Raw genomic sequence first — 21,058 nt, forward strand, 5'->3', positions numbered from 1 at the left:
AGATAACGCTGGGGCATACGATGATGGGAGACACAGGGACATCAGATGGTGCAGGTAACGCTGGGGCATACGATGGTGAGAGTCACAGGGACATCAGATGGAGCAGATAACGCTGGGGCATACAAAGGTGGGAGACACAGGGACATCAGATGGAGCAGGTAATGCTGGGGCATACGATGGTGGTGAGAGTCACAGGGACATCAGATGGAGCAGGTAACGCTGGGGCATACAATGGTGAGAGTCACAGGGACATCAGATGGAGCAGATAACGCTGGGGCATACAAAGGTGGGAGACACAGGGACATCAGATGGAGCAGGTAACGCTGGGGCATACGATGGTGGTGAGAGTCACAGGGACATCAGATGGAGCAGGTAACGCTGGGGCATACGATGGTGAGAGTCACAGGGACATCAGATGGAGCAGATAACGCTGGGGCATACAAAGGTGAGAGCCACAGGGACATCAGATGGAGCAGATAACGCTGGGGCATACAAAGGTGGGAGACACAGGGACATCAGATGGTGCAGGTAACGCTGGGGCATACGATGGTGGTGAGAGTCACAGGGACATCAGATGGAGCAGATAACGCTGGGGCATACGATGGTGAGAGTCACAGGGACATCAGATGGAGCAGATAACGCTGGGGCATACAAAGGTGGGAGACACAGGGACATCAGATGGAGCAGGTAACGCTGGGGCATACGATGGTGGTGAGAGTCACAGGGACATCAGATGGAGCAGGTAACGCTGGGGCATACGATGGTGAGAGTCACAGGGACATCAGATGGAGCAGATAACGCTGGGGCATACAAAGGTGAGAGCCACAGGGACATCAGATGGAGCAGATAACGCTGGGGCATACGATGGTGAGAGCCACAGGGACATCAGATGGTGCAGGTAACACTGGGGCATACGATGGTGAGAGCCACAGGGACATCAGATGGTGCAGGTAACACTGGGGCATAAGATGGTGAGAGTCACAGGGACATAGATGGAGCAGGTAATGCTGGGGCATACGATGGTGGTGAGAGTCACAGGGACATCAGATGGAGCAGATAACGCTGGGGCATACGATGGTGAGAGCTACGTACGCGTATATGAGCTGGAATCAGGGGCGGGAACTACGTACGCGTATATGAGCCGGATTCAGGGCCAGGTGCTACGTACACGTATGAGCTGGATTCAGAGGCAGGTGCTACGTACGCGTATATGAGCCGGATTCAGGGGCAGGTGCTACGTACGCGTATATGAGCCGGATTCAGGGGCAGGTGCTACGTACGCGTATATGAGCCGGATTCAGGGCCAGGTGCTACGTACGCGTATATGAGCCGGATTCAGGGCCAGGTGCTACGTACGCGTATATATGAGCCGGATTCAGGGCCAGGTGCTACATACGCGTATATGAGCCGGATTCAGGGCCAGGTGCTACGTACGGGTATATGAGCCGGATTCAGATGCAGGTGCTACGTACACGTATATGAGCCGGATTCAGGGGCAGGTGCTACGTACGCGTATATCAGCCGGATTCAGATGCAGGTGCTACGTACGCGTATATGAGCCGGATTCAGAGGCAGGTGCTACGTACGCGTATATGAGCCGGATTCAGGGCCAGGTGCTACGTACACGTATATGAGCCGGAGTCAGGGCCAGGTGCTACGTACGGGTATATGAGCCGGATTCAGGGCCAGGTGCTAAGTACGCGTATATGAGCCGGATTCAGGGCCAGGTGCTACGTACGCGTATATGAGCCGGATTCAGATGCAGGTGCTACGTACGGGTATATGAGCCGGAGTCAGGGCCAGGTGCTACGTACGGGTATATGAGCCGGATTCAGATGCAGGTGCTACGTACGCGTATATGAGCCGGATTCAGATGCAGGTGCTACGTACGCGTATATGAGCCGGATTCAGATGCAGGTGCTACGTACGCGTATATGAGCCGGATTCAGGGCCAGGTGCTACGTACGCGTATATGAGCCGGATTCAGATGCAGGTGCTACGTACGCGTATATGAGCCGGATTCAGATGCAGGTGCTACGTACGCGTATATGAGCCGGATTCAGGGCCAGGTGCTACGTAAGCGTATATCAGCCGGATTCAGGGCCAGGTGCTACGTACGCGTATATGAGCCGGATTCAGGGCCAGGTGCTACGTACGCGTATATGAGCCGGATTCAGAGGCAGGTGCTACATACGCGTATATATGAGCCGGATTCAGGGCCAGGTGCTACGTACGGGTATATGAGCCGGATTCAGATGCAGGTGCTACGTACGCGTATATGAGCCGGATTCAGATGCAGGTGCTACGTACGCGTATATGAGCCGGATTCAGATGCAGGTGCTACGTACGCGTATAAGAGCCGGATGCAGGTGCTACGTACGCGTATATGAGCCGGATTCAGATGCAGGTGCTACGTACGGGTATATGAGCCGGATTCAGATGCAGGTGCTACGTACGCGTATATATGAGCCGGATTCAGGGGCAGGTGCTACGTACGCGTATATGAGCCGGATTCAGGGCCAGGTGCTAGGTACGCGTATATGAGCCGGATTCAGGGCCAGGTGCTACGTACGCGTATATGAGCCGGATTCAGAGGCAGGTGCTATGTACGCGTATATGAGCCGGATTCAGGGCCAGGTGCTACGTACGGGTATATGAGCCGGATTCAGGGGCAGGTGCTATGTACGCGTATTATCAGCCGGATTCAGGGCCAGGTGCTACGTACGCGTATATATGAGCCGGATTCAGGGCCAGGTGCTACATACGCATATATGAGCCGGATTCAGGGCCAGGTGCTACGTACGCGTATATGAGCCGGATTCAGAGGCAGGTGCTACGTACGCGTATATGAGCCGGATTCAGGGCCAGGTGCTACGTACGCGTATATGAGCCGGATTCAGGGCCAGGTGCTACGTACGCGTATATGAGCCGGATTCGGAGGCAGGTGCTACGTACGCGTATATGAGCCGGATTCGGAGGCAGGTGCTACGTACACGTATATGAGCCGGATTCAGGGGCAGGTGCTACGTACACGTATATGAGCCAGATTCAGAGGCAGGTGCTACGTACGCGTATATGAGCCGGATTCAGAGGCAGGTGCTACGTACGCGTATATGAGCCGGATTCAGGGCCAGGTGCTACGTACGCGTATATGAGCCGGATTCGGAGGCAGGTGCTACGTACGCGTATATGAGCCGGATTCAGAGGCAGGTGCTACGTACGCGTATATGAGCCGGATTCAGGGGCAGGTGCTACGTACGCGTATATGAGCCGGATTCAGGGCCAGGTGCTACGTACGCGTATATGAGCCGGATTCAGGGCCAGGTGCTACGTACGCGTATATGAGCCGGATTCAGGGCCAGGTGCTACGTACGAGTATATATGAGCCGGATTCAGGGCCAGGTGCTACGTACGCGTATATATCAGCCGGATTCAGGGCCAGGTGCTACGTACGCGTATATGAGCCGGAGTCAGGGCCAGGTGCTACGTACGCGTATATGAGCCGGATTCAGGGCCAGGTGCTACGTACACGTATATGAGCCGGATTCAGAGGCAGGTGCTACGTACGCGTATTATCAGCCGGATTCAGGGCCAGGTGCTACGTACGCGTATATATGAGCCGGATTCAGGGCCAGGTGCTACATACGCATATATGAGCCGGATTCAGGGCCAGGTGCTACGTACGCGTATATGAGCCGGATTCAGAGGCAGGTGCTACGTACGCGTATATGAGCCGGATTCAGGGCCAGGTGCTACGTACGCGTATATGAGCCGGATTCGGAGGCAGGTGCTACGTACGCGTATATGAGCCGGATTCAGGGCCAGGTGCTACGTACGCGTATATGAGCCGGATTCAGGGCCAGGTGCTACATACGCATATATGAGCCGGATTCAGGGCCAGGTGCTACGTACGCGTATATGAGTCGGATTCAGATGCAGGTGCTACGTACGCGTATATGAGCCGGATTCAGGGCCAGGTGCTACGTACGGGTATATGAGCCGGATTCAGGGCCAGGTGCTACGTACGCGTATATGAGCCGAATTCAGATGCAGGTGCTACGTACGGGTATATGAGCCGGATGCAGGGGCAGGTGCTACGTACGCGTATATGAGCCGGATTCAGGGCCAGGTGCTACGTACGCGTATATGAGCCGGATTCAGGGCCAGGTGCTACGTACGCGTATATGAGCCGGATTCAGGGCCAGGTGCTACGTACGCGTATATGAGCCGGATTCAGATGCAGGTGCTACGTACGGGTATATGAGCCGGAGTCAGGGCCAGGTGCTACGTACGGGTATATGAGCCGGATTCAGATGCAGGTGCTACGTACGCGTATATGAGCCGGATTCAGATGCAGGTGCTACGTACGCGTATAAGAGCCGGATTCAGATGCAGGTGCTACGTACGCGTATATGAGCCGGATTCAGGGCCAGGTGCTACGTACGCGTATATGAGCCGGATTCAGATGCAGGTGCTACGTACGCGTATATGAGCCGGATTCAGGGCCAGGTGCTACGTACGCGTATATGAGCCGGATTCAGAGGCAGGTGCTACATACGCGTATATATGAGCCGGATTCAGGGCCAGGTGCTACGTACGGGTATATGAGCCGGATTCAGATGCAGGTGCTACGTACGCGTATATGAGCCGGATTCAGAGGCAGGTGCTACGTACGCGTATATGAGCCGGATTCAGGGCCAGGTGCTACGTACGGGTATATGAGCCGGATTCAGGGGCAGGTGCTATGTACGCGTATTATCAGCCGGATTCAGGGCCAGGTGCTACGTACGCGTATATATGAGCCGGATTCAGGGCCAGGTGCTACATACGCATATATGAGCCGGATTCAGGGCCAGGTGCTACGTACGCGTATATGAGCCGGATTCAGGGCCAGGTGCTACGTACGCGTATATGAGCCGGATTCAGGGCCAGGTGCTACGTACGCGTATATGAGCCGGATTCGGAGGCAGGTGCTACGTACGCGTATATGAGCCGGATTCGGAGGCAGGTGCTACGTACACGTATATGAGCCGGATTCAGGGGCAGGTGCTACGTACGCGTATATGAGCCGGATTCAGGGGCAGGTGCTACGTACACGTATATGAGCCGGATTCAGGGCCAGGTGCTACGTACGCGTATATGAGCCGGATTCAGAGGCAGGTGCTACGTACGCGTATATGAGCCGGATTCAGGGGCAGGTGCTATGTACGCGTATTATCAGCCGGATTCAGGGCCAGGTGCTACGTACGCGTATATGAGCCGGATTCAGAGGCAGGTGCTACGTACGCGTATATGAGCCGGATTCAGGGCCAGGTGCTACGTACGCGTATATGAGCTGGATTCGGAGGCGGGTGCTACGTACGCGTATATGAGCCGGATTCGGAGGCAGGTGCTACGTACGCGTATATGAGCCGGATTCGGAGGCAGGTGCTACGTACACGTATATGAGCCGGATTCAGGGGCAGGTGCTACGTACACGTATATGAGCCGGATTCAGAGGCAGGTGCTACGTACGCGTATATGAGCCGGATTCGGAGGCAGGTGCTACGTACACGTATATGAGCCGGATTCAGGGGCAGGTGCTACGTACACGTATATGAGCCAGATTCAGAGGCAGGTGCTACGTACACGTATATGAGCCGGATTCAGAGGCAGGTGCTACGTACGCGTATATGAGCCGGATTCGGAGGCAGGTGCTATGTCTGTGCATATGAGCCGCATTTAGGGATGGGCGCTACTTATGCGCAGTTGCTGGATGTGCAGTCACCAGCACTACTGGCAGCCGTCATACAGTTAGTGTAACGTGTGCACTGTGCTTTCTGCCATTTTCATAGGTACTGAAAAAAATTGTTCAGCAAAGCTAATATCCGTATATAGGCCACCTCTGAATCAGGCCCATTGACAATAGTAGGCCTTCGCTACTTACGTGAACTAATAGTAGATCCCAGGGCATTACTTCCCGTGATGGGAGAGAGGGGGAGAGAGGGAGACTCGTATTGCCGTCATTCCGTGGCACTCAGAGCTGCCACATTCGGCAACAAGGTACCTCTGCACCCGGTGGTATGCACCTTGAAGCAGTTTTTGGAAATTTTCACTTACAAATTTCTAAAACACCAAAGTTCAATTTGCCTTGATCAACGATCTGGAAAAAAGATTGACGATCTGAGAAACAGATGACGAAGGAACATCACCACACCCGCTTTCGTTGCGGTCATTGAGCATCAATACAAACACATTCTGACGTTATGGTGGCGATTTGAACAAATTACAATCTTGGGCCTTGGCTCAGCATAAGGTAAAATTTAACAGCAATTTTAGAAATGAAAAATCCCCAAGGTTTACCCGGGCAACGGCGGGAGCGTCAACTAGCAAAAAATATATAAATTCAAATTGTTGTTAAATACAGATTGTCTAACAGTCAGTTTCTATGTCTCGGTGTCAATCATAAGTTTTGGGTCTGATCAGCTTCTATGTCAGTGGTGGGGAACCTCAGGCCCGGGGGCCATATGCGGCCCCTGTAGCTGGTCTTAATGGCCTGCCCGGTGGCTTTGCCGGGAGTCAAGTACAGGGGAATTCTCGCGAGAGGTCGGTAGTTTTTGCGAGATTCCTCTTAATCAACAGCAGCCGGAGACTGTCAGTCCTAGTCAGCGGCAGCCGCCGGAGCGTGGGGCGGCTGCAGCCGGAGACTGTCAGGCCTATTCAGCGGCAGCCACCGGAGCGTGGGACGGCAGCAGCCGGAGACTGTCAGTCCTATTCAGCGGCAGCCGCCGGAGCGTGGGGCGGCTGCAGCCGGAGACTGTCAGGCCTATTCAGCGGCAACCGCCGGAGCGTGGGGCAACCGCCGGAGCGTGGGGCGGCTGCAGCCGGAGACTGTCAGGCCTATTCAGCGGCAGCCGCCGGAGCGTGGGGCGGCTGCAGCCGGAGACTGTCAGTCCTATTCAGCGGCAGCCGCCGGAGCGTGGGGCGGCTGCAGCAGGACAATCTGTAAGAGAAATTTTTACATATGGCCCCCGAAGGATTTTTTCCCCATACAAACGGCCCTTGGCACAAAAAAGGTTCCCCACCCCTGTTCTAGGTGAACACTCATTGTACAAATAATTAGGAGGAGAGCAGGATCACATACAAGTCCCCTCCTTTCCGGTGTCCGTCCTGATGTAACATGAGTCACGCATATAAATAATAACCTTTCAGTAAGGGGTATATTCTATCCCGGCCGATGTTTGCCCAGGTGGAAATATCATCAGGATTGGGACAAATTGACATTCACCCTATTCAATGTCCGGTCCATATTCCGATGGTCAGACACGTCATGGATCGGCGATGACGGCCGCAGAGCTGACAATCCAGCGGACATTTTCCACAATTCATATTCGACTTTAAACAAAGCTTGAGACGTCCTGGCTGGGACTGAATACGGATGGCGATATTTCCCCCCTTCCGAGTGAACATTTATTTCTGCATCTAAGCATTAGCTATACCGCGTTACACCAGGTATTACCGCGGGGTCTGTAAAACGTTACAATCCAGAGTCACTTCTGTGTCCGGTGCACTTAAAAAAGTTTAAACATTACCAAAATGTAACATGAGTCACAGGACACAGCCCACCTATATATCATCCATCCTCACACAGCTAGGCCCCGCCCTCTGCGTGACACACTGACAGAACCATCACATCAGGGGAAGAGACTGGTACAGCACACTCCCACCTGGAATAGCTAGGCCCCGCCCTCTGCGTGACACACTGACAGAACCATCACATCAGGGGAAGAGACTGGTACAGCACACTCCCACCTGGCACAGCTAGGCCCCGCCCTCTGCATGATACACTGACAGAACCATTCCATCAGGGGAGGAGACTGGTACAGCACACTCCCACCCGGCACAGCTAGGCCCCACCCTCTGCGTGACACACTGACAGAACCATCCCATCAGGGGAGGAGACTGGTTCAGCACACTCCCACCCAGCACAGCGAGGCTCCGCCCTCTGCGTGACACACTGACAGAACCATCACATCAGGGGAGGAGACTGGTACAGCACACTCCCACCTGGAACAGCTAGGCCCCGCCCTCTGCGTGACACACTGACAGAACATCACATCAGGGGAGGAGACTGGTACAGCACACTCCCACCCAGCAAAGCTACTGTAGGCCCCGCCCTCTGCGCGACACACTGACAGAACATCACATCAGGGGCGGAGACTGGTACAGCACACTCCCACCCGGCACAGCTAGGCCCCGCCCTCTGCGTGACACACTGACAGAACATCCCATCAGGGGAGGAGACAGCATTTAATAAGACACATAAATATTACATGACCCCCCATTATTGCTCCCCACTCTTCACACGAAGCACCACCGGTACAGACGTGCAGGGGATCATCCCCAGGTCTGTGATCACTAAATCCACCAGGTCCGGGGGAGTCACGTCATACACCAAGTTCAGGAGCCGCAGTTCCTGGTTCTTCTCCCACTGGCCCAGGGGACATCGCCCCTTCCGGGTGACAATCAGGTCGTCTGGATCATCTGGATATAGCGAGAGGGAGAGTTACACATACTGGGCAATCTATGCTTCTACTGGCAGCATGCTCCGCGCCAGGGGACCTGCAGCTGGACGAGGAAACGCGGTGCACTATATGTGATGGCGCTGGGGGCGTGGCTACGAGAGGGAAAACTGTGCACTATATGTTATGGCGCTGAGGGCGTGGCTACTGGAGGGAACGTGGTGCACTATATGTGATGGTGCTGGGGGCGTGGCTACGAGAGGGAACACTGCACTCTAGGTGATGGTGCTGGGGGCGTGGCTACTGGAGGGAACGTGGTGCACTATATGTTATGGCGCTGAGTGCATGGCTACTGGAGGGAACGTGGTGCACTATATGTTATGGCGCTGAGGGCGTGGCTACTGGAGGGAACGTGGTGCACTATATGTGATGGTGATGGGGCGTGGCTACGAGAGGGAACACAGCACTCTAGGTGATGGTGCTGGGGGCGTGGCTACGAGAGGGAAAGTGGTGCACTATATGTGATGGTGCTGGGGGCGTGGCTACTGGAGGGAACGTGGTGCACTATATGTGATGGTGCTGGGGGCGTGGCTACGAGAGGGAACACTGCACTCTAGGTGATGGTGCTGGGGGCGTGGCTACGAGAGGGAAAGTGGTGCACTATATGTTATGGCGCTGAGGGCGTGGCTACTGGAGGGAACGTGGTGCACTATATGTGATGGTGCTGGGGGCGTGGCTACGAGAGGGAACACTGCACTCTAGGTGATGGTGCTGGGGGCGTGGCTACGAGAGGGAAAGTGGTGCACTATATGTTATGGCGCTGAGGGCGTGGCTACTGGAGGGAACATGGTGCACTATATGTGATGGCGCTGAGGGCGTGGCTACGAGAGGGAACGCGGTGCACTATGTGTGATGGCGCTGAGTGCATGGCTACTGGAGGGAACGTGGTGCACTATATGTGATGGCGCTGAGGGCGTGGCTACTGGAGGGAACGTGGTGCACTATATGTGATGGTGCTGGGGGCGTGGCTACGAGAGGGAACACTGCACTCTAGGTGATGGTGCTGGGGGCGTGGCTACTGGAGGGAACGTGGTGCACTATATGTTATGGCGCTGAGTGCATGGCTACTGGAGGGAACGTGGTGCACTATATGTGATGGTGATGGGGCGTGGCTACGAGAGGGAACACAGCACTCTAGGTGATGGTGCTGGGGGCGTGGCTACGAGGGGGAAAGTGGTGCACTATATGTGATGGTGCTGGGGGCGTGGCTACTGGAGGGAACGTGGTGCACTATATGTGATGGTGCTGGGGGCGTGGCTACGAGAGGGAACACTGCACTCTAGGTGATGGTGCTGGGGGCGTGGCTACGAGAGGGAAAGTGGTGCACTATATGTTATGGCGCTGAGGGCGTGGCTACTGGAGGGAACATGGTGCACTATATGTGATGGCGCTGAGGGCGTGGCTACGAGAGGGAACGCGGTGCACTATGTGTGATGGCGCTGAGTGCATGGCTACTGGAGGGAACGTGGTGCACTATATGTGATGGCGCTGAGGGCGTGGCTACTGGAGGGAACGTGGTGCACTATATGTGATGGCGCTGAGGGCGTAGCTACTAGAGGGAACGGGGTGCACTATATGTGATGGCGCTGAGGGCGTGGCTACGAGAAGGGAACACGGTGCACTCTATGTGATGGTGCTGGGGGCGTGGCATACGAGAGGGAAAGTAGTGCACTATATGTTATGGCGCTGAGGGCGTGGCTACTGGAGGGAACGTGGTGCACTATATGTGATGGCGCTGAGGGCGTGGCTACGAGAGGGAACGTGGTGCACTATATGTGATGGCACTGAGGGCGTGGCTACTAGAGGGAACGGGGTGCACTATATGTGATGGCACTGAGGGCGTGGCTACGAGAAGGGAACACGGTGCACTCTATGTGATGGTGCTGGGGGCGTGGCTATGAGAGGGAACGGGGTGCACTATATGTGATGGCACTGAGGGCGTGGCTACTAGAGGGAACGGGGTGCACTATATGTGATGGCACTGAGGGCGTGGCTACGAGAAGGAACGCGGTGCACTCTATGTGATGGTGCTGGGGGCGTGGCTATGAGAGGGAACGGGGTGCACTATATGTGATGAGGGCGTGGCTACTAGAGGGAACGCGGTGCACTCTATGTGATGGCAATGAGGGCGTGGCTACGAGAGGGAACGCGGTGCACTATATGTGATGGTGCTGGGGGCGTGGCTACTAGAGGGAACGGGGTGCACTATATGTGATGAGGGCGTGGCTACTAGAGGGAACGCGGTGCACTATATGTGATGGCAATGAGGGCGTAGCTACGAGAGGGAACGTGGTGCACTATATGTGATGGCGCTGAGGGAGTGGCTACTGGAGGGAACGCGGTGCACTATATGTGATGGCGCTGAGGGCGTGGCTACTAGAGGGAACGTGGTGCACTATATGTGATGGTGCTGGGGGCGTGGCTATGAGAGGGAACGGGGTGCACTATATGTGATGAGGGCGTGGCTACTAGAGGGAACGTGGTGCACTATATGTGATGGCAATGAGGGCGTAGCTACGAGAGGGAACGTGGTGCACTATATGTGATGGCGCTGAGGGCGTGGCTACTGGAGGGAACGCGGTGCACTATATGTGATGGCGCTGAGGGCGTGGCTACTAGAGGTAACGCGGTGCACTATATGTGATGGCGCTGAGGGCGTGGCTACTAGAGGTAACACGGTGCACTATATGTGATGGTGCTGGGGGCGTGGCTACGAGAGGTAACGCGGTGCACTATATGTGATGGTGCTGGGGGCGTGGCTACGAGAGGTAACGCGGTGCACTATATGTGATGGCACTGAGGGCGTGGCTACGAGAGGGAACGCGGTGCACTATATGTGATGGCACTGAGGGCGTGGCTGCGAGAGGGAACGCGGCGCACTATATGTGATGGCGTTGAGGGCGTGGCTGCGAGAGGGAACGCGGCGCACTATATGTGATGGTGCTGAGGGCGTGGCTACTAGAGGGAATACTGTGCACTATATGTGATGGCGTTGAGGGCGTGGCTACGAGAGGGAACACTGTGCACTATATGTGATGGCGCTGAGGGCGTGGCTACTAGAGGGAACACTGTGCACTATATGTGATGGCGTTGAGGGCGTGGCTACGAGAGGGAATACTGTGCACTATATGTGATGGTACTGAGGGTGTGGCTACGAGAGGGAACGCAGTGCACTATATGTGATGGCGCTGGGGGCTTGGCTACTGGAGGGAACGTGGTGCACTATATGTGATGGTTCTGAGGGCGTGGCTACGAGGGGGAACGCGGCGCACTATATGTGATGGTGCTGGGGGCGTGGCTACGAGAGGGAACGCGGTGCACTATATGTGATGGCGTTGAGGGCGTGGCTGCGAGAGGGAACGCGGTGCACTATATGTGATGGCGCTGAGGGCGTGGCTACTAGAGGGAATACTGTGCACTATATGTGATGGCGTTGAGGGCGTGGCTACGGGAGGGAACACTGTGCACTATATGTGATGGCGCTGAGGGCGTGGCTACTAGAGGGAACGCAGTGCACTATATGTGATGGCGCTGGGGGCGTGGCTACTGGAGGGAACGTGGTGCACTATATGTGATGGTTCTGAGGGCGTGGCTACGAGGGGGAACGCGGCGCACTATATGTGATGGCGCTGAGGGCGTGGCTACGAGAGGGAACACTGTGCACTATATGTGATGGCGCTAGGGGCATGGCTACAGGAGGGAACACTGGACTATATGTGATGGTGCTGGGGGCGTGGCTACGAGAGGGAACACTGCACTATATGTGATGGCGCTAGGGGCGTGGCTACGAGAGGGAACACTACACTATGTGATGGCTACGAGAGGGAGCGTGCAGCACTATATAGGATGGCGCTGAGGGCGTGGCTACAAGGCACTCACTCCTACATTTATGGGATATCATCCTCACCTAGCTCATTGGAGACAAAGGAGTCGGTCTGCACCTTCTCGCAGAACTTGTAGGTCTCGCAGCACACCAGCACCGGCACATTGTGAGCCTTGGCAATCAGCGCTATCTGGGAGGTGCCCACACGTGACATGACGTACCCATTGGCTAGTAGCGCGTGTGCGCCCAGGAACACCTTAGACACCTGAGGAGGAGAAGACATAACATGCAGTTACTGGCCATGGAATCACACCTCTGGGAGCCTGTAGACCAGGCCGCACCCAGGATATGGCCGGTGAGGGGGATACGGGGCTGCCTTACACTACTGCCGGGACAGACTAGAACGTGGAATCACACCTCTGGGAGCCTGAAGACCAGGCTGCACCCAGGATATGGCCGGTGAGGGGGATACGGGGCTGCCTTACACTACTGCCGGGACAGACTAGAACGTGGAATCACACCTCTAGGAGCCCGAAGACCAGGCCGCACCCAGGATATGGCCGGTGAGGGGGATGCTGGGCTGCGTTACACTACTGCCGGGACAGACTAGAACGTGGAATCACACCTCTAATGGGCCTGAAGACCAGGCCGCACCCAGGATATGCCCGGTGAGGGGGATGCTGGGCTGCGTTACACTACTGCCGGGACAGACTAGAACGTGGAATCACACCTCTAATGGGCCTGAAGACCAGGCCGCACCCAGGATATGCCCGGTGAGGGGGATGCTGGGCTGCGTTACACTACTGCCGGGACAGACTAGAACGTGGAATCACACCTCTAGGAGCCTGAAGACCAGGCCGCATCCAGGATATGGCCGGTGAGGGGGATACTGGGCTGCGTAACACTACTGCTGGGATGGACTAGAACGTGGAATCACACCTCTGGGAGCCTGAAGACCAGGCCGCACCCAGGATATGGCCGGTGAGGGGGATGCTGGGCTGCGTAACACTACTGCCGGGATGGACTAGAACGTGGAATCACACCTCTAGGAGCCCGAAGACCAGGCCGCACCCAGGATATGGCCAGTGAGGGGGATACTGGGCTGCGTAACACTACTGCCGGGATGGACTAGAATGTTGAATCACACCTCTAGGAGCCCGAAGACCAGGCCGCACCCAGGATATGGCCGGTGAGGGGGATACTGGGCTGCGTTACACTACTGCTGGGACGGACTAGAACGTGGAATCACACCTCTAGGAGCCCGAAGACCAGGCTGCACCCAGGATATGGCCGGTGAGGGGGATACTGGGCTGCGTTACACTACTGCCGGGACGGACTAGAACGTGGAATCACACCTCTGGGAGCCTGAAGACCAGGCCGCACCCAGGATATGGCCGGTGAGGGGGATACTGGGCTGCGTTACACTACTGCCGGGACGGACTAGAACGTGAAATCACACCTCTAGGAGCCCGAAGACCAGGCCGCACCCAGGATATGGCCGGTGAGGGGATACTGGGCTGCGTAACACTACTGCTGGGATGGACTAGAATGTTGAATCACACCTCTAGGAGCCCGAAGACCAGGCCGCACCCAGGATATGGCCGGTGAGGGGGATACTGGGCTGCGTTACACTACTGCTGGGATGGACTAGAATGTTGAATCACACCTCTAGGAGCCCGAAGACCAGGCTGAAGGTACGGCTAACTGCAATTACTCAAGGTACGGCTAACTGCAATTACTCAAGGTACGGCTAACTGCAATTGCTCAAGGTACGGCTAACTGCAATTGCTCAAGGTACGGCTAACTGCAATTGCTCAAGGTACGGCTGTGGCCGGAGAGCCCGGCACACGGGGTTAATGGCGGCTACAGCACTGAAGGGGTTAACTCTCCGTTCTTTGCCGTTATTCAGAACAAGGGCACTTGACATGTTTTAAACTGTATGAGTAGCACGGAGCTGGGACAGGACCCATCTGCAGTGCTGCTGTAAGTTGTAGCCTGCTGCTGGGCACAAGGCACTGAGCTGGGACAGGACCCATCTGCAGTGCTGCTGTAAATTGTAGCCTGCTGCTGAGCACCAGGCACAGATTATATGTACTTATGAAATATATGTTTGGCACTGAGCTAGGACTGCATCATATATTGTGTATATTGTATTGAATATTGAGGAATGCATTCTGGACTTACAATGCACTTTGTACATTTCTGGGGGAAGGAATTTAGCAAATCTTGGTGATGAGGAAATGAAATGCTAATCTGCCCCTCTTCTCAGAAGGTCTGTGAGTGTCCAAAACACAGCAGGGAGTAGGCTCTGTGTCTGAAGCCCTGTGTAAAAGGTGATAAGGAAATTTATGTACTATATGTGATGGGTCACTGAACCCAGGCCATCCTGTGTGCCAGGTGTTGGTAATGCAGACATTTGTGTTTCTTTATGTAAACATGTCCAGGAGATTAATATCTCCCCTGTTCCTGGAAGTTATATATTCTAAGGAAATTGGACTCATCCTTTGTAGTATGTAATCTTGGTTCGTTATGCACTGGAAGTAACATGTCAGATTGAGATGCAAATTGTAAATGTATGGGGGAGGATCTGACAATGCCAGTGTGTTTTCTGTCTTTATAAGCAGGGCCTGTGAGCCCAAGTTGTTGTACTTCTGCCTGTATCTGAATGCTGTAACATCTGTATGCTGTATACCTCTGAAAGGAGAAGGGATCTTTTCAGATCTATTGGCAATAAACCATCTTTTGCCCAAGAAGTCTGCTTCATCTGCGACCAACAGAATTAATTGCAATAATTCCGTTCTCCGGCTGTTCTGGGCATAGCATCCAGCGTCTCCGAGTCTCCGCTCTGCCAGCTACCAAAGCAGAGGTCTGGTCCGTGACCAGTGGGGGACTAGTCGACACCAGCAGTGTGTCGACGCAGGTAGTACTCAGGGCCAGCGGTTGGGCCTGAGGAGGTATCCGTGGTTCCAGACGCCACGTAGGAGGAGTCTGGTGGTGGCAGCGATAACCCCGCCCACTGCGTAGTGGGTGGAGTCAGTAACAGGCGGTTACTGACGGTAACAGGGAATCCCCTATTGGCCAGGTCCCGTGAGACCAGGAACCGCTATCTGTGGACCCGAAGGGCGTAGCCAGAGCTAAGGGCAGGCGTCCGGTCACAGAAATTGGTGGCAAGCCGGTGGGATAACCCAGGCGGCTCTTCAGTCACCCGATTGGAGAAGCCGAGTTACTCAGGGAGGAGTAACTGCAGCCAGGAGAACGCGCAAGATGGCGGACTTCAATGGAATGTCGAAGGATGACCTCGAGATCGTGTGTCGGAGGAAGGGTGTGGATATCCCTTCCAAAGCAACTGTAAACAAAATGAGGGCGGCGCTCAAGCGCTTGGAGGAGTCGAGTCGGGAGGAGGTGCAGCACGCTGATGGTGACCGTGTCCAGGAGGACAGCCACACAGAGGACCTTCATCTGGACCCCGTGAGACTCACAAGCCACGCCCCCTCTAGCAGCAGCCATGTTTCCCAACATTCCCTAGCAGGGCCAGGATCCCCGCGTCCCAGGGTGGACGGCGTGGATAGCCTAGCGGATCGGCTAGCGGAATTAGGGGAGAGGGCAACGGAACAAGAACGCATGCTCATCATTCGGATGTGGCATGCGGAGCGGGCACCACAGGCCGTGGTACCCCGAGGACCGTTGTCAGCTGCTACCCCCCGAGCGGGACGGATTCAGTTTGCTAAGTTTGCCGACAGCGATGGGGACATTGATGGACATTTGCAAGTTTTTGAGAGGACTTGTAAACTCCATGATTTGCCCAAACAGGAGTGGGTAAGACACCTTGTGCCCACCCTGCATGGAGAGGCCTTGGAGGCCTATCGAGGAGTGGCCAATGAGGACTGTGGGGACTATGATGTTGTCGCCAAGGCCCTCCTCCAACGGTTTTTTGTAACTCCTGAGTCCTATAGGAAAAAGTTTCGGGACTTGCCAAAGAATCCGGGCAGCACCCACGAGCAGTTTGCCACCCAGCTGCGGCAGTACTTGGTGAAGTGGGTGCAGGAATCAAAGGCCACAACCTGGGACACCCTGATTGATGTGATCTGCAGGGAGCAGTTCTACCGCAGGTGTGCCCAGGAAGTGAAGGAGTGGGTGCTAGATCGGGAGCCACCCAGTGTAAAGATGGCTGCCCAGCTAGCGGACAAGTATGTGGCAATTCGGTCACAGGGGCTGAAACGCCCAAGTAGCAGCCCACTACAAAGTACTGTACCACCAGGGGGACACCCCTCTTCAGCTCATCGCCCCCCAAAGCAAGCATCTTCCAACCTGGGTGCTCTTGGCCAGCAATCGCCCCGCAGCGTCCCTGCGAGTAATCAGGGATCATCGGAGCCCCAACTGGTCAAGAAGTGCTACAGCTGTGGGAAAATCGGACATCTGAGGATGAACTGTCCCACACTGCTGGCACCCCAGATTCGCGCTACAATTCCGAGTGCTGGAGCCCAGCTTGCTTGCTTGACCCGTGGAGATGAGTCCACAGAGACTGTACCCCCTCCAGTCAGTCCGATGGAGTGTGGTGAGAAACAGGCAGACTCTGCTGATAGAGTCACCTGCATGGCCATGCGGCCTCTACAGAATATGTGGCGGCACCTACAGGCGGTCCAAGTGGGGCCCCTGCAGGGGGAAGGCCTGAGAGACTCTGGGGCCTCAATCACTGTGGTGAGCCCCAGACTGATTGATCCTGCTGCAATCTTGCAGGGTCGCACTGCCAAAGTTACAATGGCAGATGGAGCGGAGCGAGAGGTACCCATGGCCAGAGTCTACCTGGATTGGGGGGCTGGACCAGAGTTGCGAGATGTTGCCGTCATGGATGGCCTCCCAACAGATGTAGTCCTGGGTAATGATCTTGGGGGTGGAATCGTTACTACATTTGCTAACGCAAAGTCAAGCTGCCAGACTACAGTCCTTACCATCGACACCAGCACAGCCCAGCCCAGAGGAAAAGACCACAGCGGCCAGACAACTGCCAGCACAGCCAACCACAGCATCAACCAGCCCAGAGGAAAAGACTACAGCGGCTAGATCAGCGCATCTCCCCAGCATGCCTTTTGCCTCTGGTGTGCCTACGTCCCCTAGAAACGCAGAGGATGTGTGTGCCAGCTTGTTGTATCCTGTGAGGGTGCCCAGCGATGCTCCTGTTCCTAGTGGTTTGCCAACTCCAGCGGTGAGTATGAGTGACCACACTGACCTTTACATGACTGACCCAAACCAGAATGACCCTAGACATCCCAACCTAGATGCCCCTGTAGAGTGTCCCCCTTTAGGAGAAAGTGAGGGGCACTGGCAGGGGGTTCAGGAGGCTCCGCTCTCTGACCCATCCCTGACAGGCATACGGTGCCAAGCTCGCAGCGGCCTTGATGGGGTGGGGGTGGGGAGTGTGCCCGGGCAGGAAGGGTTCAGGCCCATCGTAGTCAGGAAGGTAGAAGGGGATACACCAGATAGGGTGGGTTCCCCAAGACGTAGGTCCTTTGAGGAGGACAGGAGGGCAGGTCTGACAGTTGTTGCAGACGGGTGCCCGGGAGAAGTGACAGGGGTGCAGTGCCTGGAGGATAGTGTGGGAGGAGACAGGGGTAGGCCCAGACCAGGGAAGGTAGAGGCGACCAGAGGCTGTCCCCGGCCCACAACCCCCAGACAGGTACTGACCTTAGAAACTGTAAGACCCTACAGACCATTTGTCCCTGACTCTAGTTTGGTAGTGACGTCCCTTACAGTAGTGACTAGGAAGGGTCTTCCCAAGACAGTGGACTGTACACCTGCTTGTGAGTTGGCATTCCAGTCACTGAAGGAGGCTCTGGTACCAGCTCCAGTGCTGATGACGCATATTTATTACCAGGACATTGTGGTACGGACTATTGCGTCACTGCACGGACTGGGAGCAGTACTGAGCCAAGAGGAGCCATATGGGCAGGAGCACCCTGTGGCTTGTGTGAGCAGAATACTGCTATGGTGGGAGGTGGGGTATGCCACAATTTGGACACACTGGGTGGCAATTGTGTATGCAGCAGACCAGCTTTGGCACAGATGGTGCCACTGGCACCCCACTGGGGTGAAGGAACACCCACCTGATGAAGGTTTGCCCCCTTCATTGGGGGAAACAGACAGACTGTTGTTTTGGGGCCTTGGACTTGGACACTGTGGTGACTGTGTGGACTTTCAGCACCAACCGGATATGGCCCACTGTAGTCTGGAGGAACTGTCTAGGCTGGGGGCCAACACCCCCAGGCACTCCCAGTAACCCCCAAATGGGCTGCGGGACCAGGAGCCAAGTCGTTGGGACATGGCCCTCTGGTTTCCCGCTTGAAGGGGGGGGAAGAAGTGTGGCCGGAGAGCCCGGCACACGGGGTTAATGGCGGCTACAGCACTGAAGGGGTTAACTCTCCGTTCTTTGCCGTTATTCAGAACAAGGGCACTTGACATGTTTTAAACTGTATGAGTAGCACGGAGCTGGGACAGGACCCCTTCTGCAGTGCTGATGTAAGTTGTAGCCTGCTGCTGGGCACAAGGCACTGAGCTGGGACAGGACCCATCTGCAGTGCTGCTGTAAATTGTAGCCTGCTGCTGAGCACCAGGCACAGATTATATGTACTTATGAAATATATGTTTGGCACTGAGCTAGGACTGCATCATATATTGTGTATATTGTATTGAATATTGAGGAATGCATTCTGGACTTACAATGCACTTTGTACATTTCTGGGGGAAGGAATTTAGCAAATCTTGGTGATGAGGAAATTAAATGCTAATCTGCCCCTCTTCTCAGAAGGTCTGTGAGTGTCCAAAACACAGCAGGGAGTAGGCTCTGTGTCTGAAGCCCTGTGTAAAAGGTGATAAGGAAATTTATGTACTATATGTGATGGGTCACTGAACCCAGGCCATCCTGTGTGCCAGGTGTTGGTAATGCAGACATTTGTGTTTCTTTATGTAAACATGTCCAGGAGATTAATATCTCCCCTGTTCCTGGAAGTTATATATTCTAAGGAAATTGGACTCATCCTTTGTAGTATGTAATCTTGGTTCGTTATGCACTGGAAGTAACATGTCAGATTGAGATGCAAATTGTAAATGTATGGGGGAGGATCTGACAATGCCAGTGTGTTTTCTGTCTTTATAAGCAGGGCCTGTGAGCCCAAGTTGTTGTACTTCTGCCTGTATCTGAATGCTGTAACATCTGTATGCTGTATACCTCTGAAAGGAGAAGGGATCTTTTCAGATCTATTGGCAATAAACCATCTTTTGCCCAAGAAGTCTGCTTCATCTGCGACCAACAGAATTAATTGCAATAATTCCGTTCTCCGGCTGTTCTGGGCATAGCATCCAGCGTCTCCGAGTCTCCGCTCTGCCAGCTACCAAAGCAGAGGTCTGGTCCGTGACCAGTGGGGGACTAGTCGACACCAGCAGTGTGTCGACGCAGGTAGTACTCAGGGCCAGCGGTTGGGCCTGAGGAGGTATCCGTGGTTCCAGACGCCACGTAGGAGGAGTCTGGTGGTGGCAGCGATAACCCCGCCCACTGCGTAGTGGGTGGAGTCAGTAACAGGCGGTTACTGACGGTAACAGGGAATCCCCTATTGGCCAGGTCCTGTGAGACCAGGAACCGCTATCTGTGGACCCGAAGGGCGTAGCCAGAGCTAAGGGCAGGCGTCCGGTCACAACGGCTAACTGCAATTACTCAAGGTACGGCTAACTGCAATTACTAAAGGTACGGCTAACTGCAATTACTCAAGGTACGGCTAACTGCAATTACTCAAGGTACGGCTAACTGCAATTGCTCAAGGTACGGCTAACTGCAATTGCTCAAGGTACGGCTAACTGCAATTGCTCAAGGTACGGCTAACTGCAATTGCTCAAGGTACGGCTAACTGCAATTGCTCAAGGTACGGCTAACTGCAATTGCTCAAGGTACGGCTAACTGCAATTGCTCAAGGTACGGCTAACTGCAATTGCTCAAGGTACGGCTAACTGCAATTACTCAAGGTACGGCTAACTGCAATTCCTCAAGGTACGGCTAACTGCAATTCCTCAATGTACGGCTAACTGCAATTACTCAAGGTACGGCTAACTGCAATTACTCAAGGTACGGCTAACTGCAATTACTCAAGGTACGGCTAACTGCAATTACTCAAGGTACGGCTAACTGCAATTAATTACTCAAGGTACGGCTAACTGCAATTACTCAAGGTACGGCTAACTGCAATTACTCAAGGTACGGCTAACTGCAATTAATTACTCAAGGTACGGCTAACTGCAATTACTCAAGGTACGGCTAACTGCAATTAATTACTCAAGGTACGGCTAACTGCAATTACTCAAGGTACGGCTAACTGCAATTAATTACTCAAGGTACGGCTAACTGCAATTAATTACTCAAGGTACGGCTAACTGCAATTACTCAAGGTACCGCTACTGCAATAAAATATTAAGTGATGAATTGATCAATTGGGTATCACATAAAAAAGATTTATTCAATCTAACATACAACTAGCTAATGGTATATATGCAGAATATAAACATATTACAAATACGCTCAATAGTAGAATGTTGGCAGGACAAATGGAAAGTCCCGCTTGTTCCTATGATGCTCCCCTGCTGAGGGTTATTGGTCCCCAAAGGAGGTTTCCATTCAGAAATTGGTATGGTG

At 54.5% G+C, this 21,058-nt stretch overlaps 1 protein-coding gene across 1 annotated transcript in view; it reads right to left on the minus strand.

Moving 5' to 3' along the window:
- Window positions 1–8,270: 8,270 nt before the first annotated feature.
- EIF2B4 (eukaryotic translation initiation factor 2B subunit delta) overlaps window positions 8,271–21,058 on the minus strand; it is a 40,591-nt gene continuing 27,803 nt past the window's right edge. The window contains exons 12-13 of the mRNA XM_083178976.1: window positions 12,469–12,649; window positions 8,271–8,523 (exon numbers count right to left, since the gene is read on the minus strand). Coding sequence (XP_083035102.1) covers window positions 8,324–8,523; window positions 12,469–12,649 — 381 coding nt within the window. The 3' untranslated portion in view covers window positions 8,271–8,323. The remainder of the gene's footprint in view (window positions 8,524–12,468; window positions 12,650–21,058) is intronic.

This window comes from Crinia signifera, chromosome 3 (assembly GCF_055691185.1).
Source record: "Crinia signifera chromosome 3, ASM5569118v1, whole genome shotgun sequence".
NCBI classification, from domain to species: Eukaryota; Metazoa; Chordata; class Amphibia; order Anura; family Myobatrachidae; genus Crinia; species Crinia signifera.